The 7,526-nt window shown below is 49.4% G+C and overlaps 1 protein-coding gene across 1 annotated transcript; it reads right to left on the bottom strand.

The window, feature by feature from the left end:
- Window positions 1-200: 200 nt before the first annotated feature.
- SELPLG (selectin P ligand) lies at window positions 201-7,168 on the bottom strand. The gene is made up of 2 exons (XM_084819888.1): window positions 6,916-7,168; window positions 201-1,907 (listed from the first exon to the last, which is right to left on the bottom strand). Exon 2 carries the CDS (start codon window positions 1,899-1,901, stop codon window positions 429-431), a length of 1,473 nt encoding a protein of 490 aa, XP_084676014.1. The 5' UTR covers window positions 1,902-1,907; window positions 6,916-7,168; the 3' UTR covers window positions 201-428.
- Window positions 7,169-7,526: the final 358 nt, after the last annotated feature.

Here is a 7,526-nt window from a genome sequence, read left to right as displayed (position 1 = left end):
TAAAAGCAATGTTCTAGGCATGATGGTTTTTTTAAAAAAAAGAGACCTGAAAGGGCATGGGCTAAGGCTGCTGAAACCTTCAGGAGTCAGAGGGGTGGTTGAACAAGATTTTCAGTGGCGGAGGGCAGGGTAGGGAAGGACCCAGCTGCTCTACACAGCTCCTTCCCCATGGCGAGCAAACCAAATAACGCAAAATGAGAGAAAAGATGTCAATTTGTTCATTAATTTAGACAGGCTACAGAATTATGCCTTTCTCTGTGCAGCGGTGCTGCCAATTAGATATAATGTGGATGTATTTTAAACATAATGCTGGAACGGACCGTGTTCTACACAAAGGTGCTTTGAATTAGACACTCATTTGGAGGTTCTAGAAAGAGACCATCTGAGCGGGCCAGAGAGAAGCCCGAGGCGGAGGACGAGAGCGTGAGTCAGTGCTCCTGTAAGAAACTGTTCAGAGTCAAGTTGTCCATCTCTGCCTCCGATCCGTTCTCCCGCAACATCCTCACCCTTTTAACTTGGGAGCCCTTCCCAGCGGCCTCCTCCGCCTCTTCCGCAGCCAACAAGGATGAAATGCACACCATCTCTGTGTGGTTCTGCTGGTTCATTTTGTAGGCCCGTTTCTGGTGCCAGAGCATGGTGGCCAGCACAGCTGTGATCACAATGAAGATGCCAGCGACCAGGGCCAAGAGGAAGATGGCCAGCAAACACTGCCCAACCAAGGGGGTGGTGCTGCCGGGAGATACCCCTGAGGGAGGAGTTGCCTGGGCAGTGGTGGTTGTAGCCGCGGCTGTTGTGAGAGGAAAACCACCTTTTCCCTTTCTGCTGAGGACAGGCGGAGCTATGCCAAAGCCACGCCTCGGGGTTGCTGTGGAAACACTGGAGTTGTCGGAAGGCTCAGAGGATGGAGTGGATTCATCATCCAGCCATGGCCATTCTGTGGTGGAAGTAGCCGTGGCTGTTTTGTGAGGAAGACTAGCCTTTCCCTTTGCTCTGAGGCCAGCATCGACGCCATGGCTCAGGGTTGCTGTGGAAACACTGGAGTTGTCTGAAGTCTCAGCAGATGGAGTGGATTCCTCGTCCAGCCACGGCCATTCTGTGGTGGAAGTAGCAGGAGCTGTTCTGAGAGGAAAAGCAACCTTTCCCTTCGCTCCGACGCCAGGCCTAGTAGTGTCGAAGCCAGGCCTCAGGGTCACCGTGGAAACATCAGCGTGGTCGACAGAAGTCTCAGAGGATGGAGAGGATACATCATCCAGCCATGGCCACTGTTCAGTGGTCGGTGAAACACTCCCTGTTTCTGAAGAGCCTTGAAACACATCTGCGCCCGCTTTGGCAGCAAGATGGCGTCCATCTTTGGCACCCATTGTTTCACTGGAGATCAGTCCACTCATGAGCTCTGTGGCGTTTAAGTGGGCAACTGCTGTGGCAGCAACGTCTGGGGAGATCGTCCTCTCAAGGGTGTTTGAAGCTGCTGGGACATCAGAAGAAGGTCCAGCGATTTTGCCTTTGGAAGCCATTCCCACAGACGTGGATTTCTCCGCAGCAGCCTGCCTCTTTCTGCGGGGTAACTGAGGGGATTCATGGCCTCCATTTCCTGTCACCTTCCACTCCCACCTTTGTGGGGCAGCTGGCAGAGCGTCCATTTTGGCAGGGCCCCTGTGTGCCCCCATGTCTTCCCCACCAGCAAGGTTTGCTGTGGAAACACTGGAGTTGTCCAGAGTCTCAGCGGATGGAGTGGATTCCTTGTCCAGCCATGGCCATTCTGTGGTGGAAGTATCGGTGGCCCCCACATCCTCCTGACTGGCACCATCTTGACCAAGGAGATTTTGGGTTGGGAGCTTGTAACTGGCAGCTAGGAGGAGGCTCAAGAGAACTGTCAACAGCAAGAGCCAGCGTGAAGCCATTTGTGCCTGGAGGGAAAGGTACACACGTTAATATTTGTCCACAGGTCTCACCCCACATGTTCCCTTCCTCATGTGCTTCCTCCTGTATCTCAAAATAGCTGCCAGGAGGTTAAGTATGAGAAGGGAGAAGGGATGGTACATTTAAGGCAGAAGCAGGGGGTGTTGTGCCCCCCCACCACCATCCCTAAAATCCTGGCTTACTTTTAATTAATTAATCCATCATTTTTAATATCCTGTCCTTCAGTTCCACCTATGAAGAACACCTGTATGATGCCATCTGGTACTTCTTTCAAAGCTCTCCTCAAAACCCACCTTTCCCATGAAGCCTTGGGCATCACCTGCTAGTTCCCGTGCCCACCTGTAATTCAGCCTGTCAATAAATCTAAGCACATGCAAATGAAACCACAACATATTGCCTCCCTATGTAACCCCTCCCTCCACTTCCCTCCCCTTCCTCGGTTATGTCCTGTGTAGATTGTAAGCTCCATGCAGCAGGGACCAGTCCTCTTGGGCTCTGTAAGGTGCCATGCACACCGATGTCATTATATGAATCATTATTATTAAACAAGCATAGTAGAGAACCCATTTTCATGAGGTCTAGCAGCATGTTCTGCCCAAGGTATTTTGAAATACTTTCTGGAAGCTGTGTCCTCTTGGCCCAGCCCTCATTCTCCCAAATCCCAGATGCATATGGGCTGGTGGGGGCTACTCAGTGTTAAGTAAAATGCATTCTGTACATGCTCAGGGGTTGTCTTCCCTTGATTTCCAGCTTTGTGTCAGTAGGCCTTGGTCAAAATAAGGGTTGGCATTGTATCTTGCATTCCCTAGCAGTTTTCTGGTCAGGATATTTTGCATACACTTCGGTTCAAGAGGAGGTCCATCTTGGATAATAGTTTTACCACACAAAACGGAGCTGTCCTACCTGATTCAGATTACTGGTACCAATAGGGAAGGACCATCGTTTAGTGGTAGAGTCCCTGCTTTGCATGCAGAAAGTTCCAGGTCCAGTCCCAGGGATCTCTAGGTATGTCTGGGAAAGGAACCCATCTGAAACCCTGGAAAGCGTCAGCCAGAGAGCTGCCATCATGGGCGTTGTAGTCTTGGGCAGGGGAAGCCAGTGGCTCCGAGGTCACTGGGGCAGTGAATCCGCTCTGGGTTTCAGTCAGAACCAGTCAGAACTCCAAGGTCTGGCACTATCCAAGGTCCTGGAACAGCTTCACCACCCACTGACATCTGAGCCACCAAGTCCCACTGGTCTGGGGGGCGCCAGGTTGGGAAAGACTGGTTCAGAGTCTAAACTTCGGGCAGTACTCTCAGGATCACCTCTGGAAGCTGTTCTCTGGGTGCCGCCGACCACCACGGTGCAAGGGGAGGCTACCAAGGAAAGAGCCTTCTCTGTCGTGGCCCCTGTTTGTGGAAGGCCCTTCCCAGGAACATCTGCCTGGCATCTTCTCTGTGCACATTTAGGCACCAGGCTAACATCTTCCTCTTCCAGCAGGCACAGAATCTTTAATCTGTTGCTTTGGTTATTAACTTTATTTCTGGCTTTCTGATCTTTTTAAGGTTGTTGTATATTGTAGCGGCTGCTATTTTGTTATTTGGGGCTTTTATGATTGCAATACCACCCCAAGGGCATTTGTCAGTGGAGCGGTATTAAATTAAAATTAATAAGCACTGGGCTAGGTGTGCCAATGGTCTGACTTGATATAACAGGGATTCTTCCATTTCCATGACACTCTGTAATGCAACCATGAATTATTTTCCAGGGTCATTCCGGCCACTCCAAAACCCAGAGTCTTGTTGCACCTCAGAGACTAACAAGGTTATTGTCATGAGTTTGAGCAACAGCAAATCTGTTAGGTTTTAAGAGGCCACAAGGCAAAGCTCTGTGTTGCTTAAGTTTTAGGCTTATGATTTCCACAGCCTGCCTAGAAGTGGACAAGAACCTTGCCTGTTGGGCAGCCCCTTCTGAGCTATTTCCTGTGTAGATCAAGTGCACAATGCCGGATGGGCAGAGCACATGCCACAGATGCTTATCTTCCTCATGTCACTGAGCCCAGCCCGAAAGCAAGGGAGTTTTAGGTGGCTTATTTAAAAAGAGGATATGGGAGGCTAAGAGGGAAATAAGTTAAATTTCATACAGCACCATCAGTGTATTTGGTGAGCTGTATAGTTTCATGAGCAAGACTAGTTGATAGGTCCCTGCCCGCAAGGACCCTACATTCTTGGATTGACAATGATATCAGGAGGAGAGGAAGGAGAAAAACAAGGATGGGTGTGAGCAAATTCTGTTCTTGGTATTTAAATTGGATTAAAGGTGGGAAGAAAAGCTTAGGGGTTGGAAGCCAAAGGCTTCCACTCCCCTGCCAAAAGGGGCAGTTTGGAGGAAGAATCTGAAGGGGGAGAGAGCAACCAGGTACATGTTTGGGGATGGAGTTCCAGGCTCAGGGGTCAGCGAGGGTGGAGTCACGTTAGGGAGAAAGAAACCTTTGGTCATCAAAAAGAGCCAGAAGCTGGAGGACAGCAAAAGCAGTAAAAAGTGACAGCAGCAAAACTTTAGAGGGTCACACTCTTGGAGAAGCAGCCTGCACCAGTTCTTCCAGATCAACCTTCCCCAGCCTGTTTGTAGTCCAAACACATCTGGAGGGTGCCCGGTTGGTTGGTTTACTTGTGGCACTTATATACTGCTGAATATAATAAAGTCCCTCAGTGGTTCACAATATTAAAATACATTGAAATACAATATGAAAATCACAGCACTAAAAACACTTCCACCTACAGTAAAAAAAAAAACAATTCAAGGAGCAGTAAAATGGAGCAGCATGATTAATTTACTCACAGCCCAGGGAAAGCCTATGTGAAGAGGTGTGTTTTCAGGGGGTGTTCAAAAGATGCCACATTTTTTGCCTCCCAAACTGCGTGAGGGAGGCTTTGGGCGCCACTACGGAGAAGGCCCACCGTCAGGAGACTTCATGGTGACATTCTGTTTGTTTTGGAATGACCAGCAAGGCCTCCTCGGACGGTCCTGAAGGTTGCCTGGGTACGTATAAGGGAAGGTGGCCTGCTAGGTATCCTGATCCCAAGTGGTTTAGGCTTTATAGGACAATAACATAACCTCGTACGTGGCTCGGTAGCTGATAGGCAGCCAGTGCCGTTCGTTTAACACAGGTCTTGTGCGAGCAGAGCTGGGTGTCCCAGTGAGCGCCCCGGCTGCTGCATTCTGCACTAGCTGCAGCTTGAGCTTCTGAACCACGCACAAGGGTAGCCCCATATAGAACTCATTGTAGTAGTCTAATCGTGAGGTTGCCAGTGCAGAGATCACTGTGCCCAGGCGATCCCATCCACAGGCATAGTTGCCGTACCACCCAACGTTGGCAATGGCCTCTCTGGTGATGCATTAGCTGAGCTGGGAATTAATACATCAACTAAGGTGGTCAGCAAGGATTGCTTTGCTAGCACATTCTTAGACATTTGGTCAGCAAGAATCACTTTTGTTTATCCTAGTGTATTCTTAGACCCCTGGTCAACAAAGAACTGCTTTTACTTAATCTAGTACATTCTTAGACTTGGTTGCTAAGGGGAAGGGACAAAGTTTTGAGTGAGTCACCTATTGCCTTATTTGTACGTAACAGAAGCAATATACCATGAAGTGCATTAGCCAATCTGAGGAAGGGGCTTTGTCTGTATAGCCTATAAATGCATTGCCTTGGGCATTGCCCGGGGCCAGCTTTGTTTTCGGCATTAGCCGCTTGCTGGACTGTTTGCAACAATAAAAGTGTGTGGGACCAAGCCTGAGCGTGACTCGTTTTCTTGGGGAAATTGACTGCCTCCAAAGGAAGCCGAACTGCCCCTCAGGCAACACTGGGCCACTGAGGAGGCCACCTGGGCCTCTAGTGACAAAGATGGATCCAGGAGCACCCCCCAAACTACACACCTCCTCCTTCAGAGGGAATACAACCTCAAATAGGGATGTTGCAGGAGTCCGGGGGGCGGGGTGGAGTCCAGCAGACTCCCCTCTGCTCAGCCTCCCGGACTCCAGTCCACGGACCATGGCACGAGCCAAGTCCGGCAAATGCAGCAGTCCCCACTGGTCCATCAAGCCACCATTTTACATAAAAATGGCGGCCCAGCCTTTTTCAAAAATCCCCATTTATGCAAATGGAGGCTGTAAAGAGGCCATTTACACAAGATTATAAACATAAACGATCCATTTATGCCTGTAATCTTACGTAAATGGCTGCTTTGCAGCCGTCATTTACATAAATGGGGATTTACGAAAAAGGCCAGGCTGCCATTCTTACATAAAATGGTGGCTTAGCGAGAGATTGGGCAACCGCAGACCATGCGGTGAGCAGGGGGTGGGTGGCCAGTGGGGGTCCAGCAAGCGGCATGTGGCACAGGACCCGATGAGTTAGTATATCCCTAACCTCAACAATGAGCTCTTTGCAGTCCTTGAACTGTCCAGCTTCATGAAGTCAAAAAGAAGTGCCAAGACTCAAACTAGCCTAAAGCTGCAACTGAAAGAACAATTTAGTGCAGGAGCATCCCATTTTTCACAGCCAACTACCCACAAACCTCTAGGAAGCTCACGAGCACATGGAAAGAATGGCCACCAGAGAGACTTTTGCCTCTGGAAATGTATTTATTTTATTGGTTTCTACCAAAACCTGATTATTTTTTGGATTATTTCCTACAGGTCCAATTACCGTTTAAATGCACAGGACTCCTGCCAGGAGAAACATGTCTTTAAAACAGCAGCACACACACACACTTTAAAGACTGCATACAGCCCATGAGAAAGTCAACAAGTGGGTGAGAGGGAGCAGACTTCAGCCCAACAGCACATCTTTGCGGGTGATGTGGGATGGCCTTTGTTCACAGTGACACAGAGCGGTGCTTGCACAGGGGTGATGCTGTGCTTAGCAAACGCCTCTTGGACCATGGCTGCCAGCTCCGAAAAAAGAGAAGGAGACCCCTAGATACACACACACGCGCACACCCAACTTTGTCTTACCTGGTACTGGACAAAACAGGAAACCTACAGCTGGGCAGCATGAGAAGAAAAAGCAAAATCGGAAGAGTTCTGGTGGTTTTGGAGAATACACATGATGCTGCTTCCTCTTGTGGGAGAGACTGTGTGAGTGAGCATATACAGATGAGACGAGGTGTGGCTACGGGGGCGCCGAATTGCTTTGCTCAGGAAATCTGAACAGGCTAGCCTTCAGGCTGGTGGTTTGGTATTATCATTAATTTTAAAGAAGTTCTGAACTTGTCTCCCCCACAAAAGAAGGCAAGGGGACCAGTCAGGACTCGTCTCTGTTCATTCAATTGAACATATATGCACACTGTAGAATCGGCCCTTAATTGCTCTGGGAGTTGAGCTTCAAAAGAAAAGAAAAATGTTAACGCTCAATGAGGACAAGCTCCATGGCCAGCCCAGGAGCATCTCCCAGTGAGGGCCATGCCACGCAGAGCTCGCCACGTTGATCCAGATGCTACATGGCTATTCAAAACGAGCTCATCACCTTCTGGGGTACAGATTAAGAAACCGGAAAAAGTTGAACATTCTGGCGGCTATTCCCAGAGGGGCTCCAAGGCTACTGATGATCTCAGTGCGGCTTCTGA

Source organism: Heloderma suspectum, chromosome 13, assembly GCF_057233095.1.
Source record: "Heloderma suspectum isolate Gila_16-S chromosome 13, 16-S_ref, whole genome shotgun sequence".
NCBI lineage: Eukaryota > Metazoa > Chordata > Lepidosauria > Squamata > Helodermatidae > Heloderma > Heloderma suspectum.
The sequence above is the reverse complement of the archived record's forward strand: the minus strand, read 5'-3'. Positions and strand labels throughout refer to the sequence as shown.

Excerpts from the sequence above, each read along its gene's own strand:
- SELPLG (XM_084819888.1), bottom strand. The coding sequence starts at position 1,901 with ATGGCTTCACGCTGGCTCTTGCTGTTGACAGTTCTCTTGAGCCTCCTC.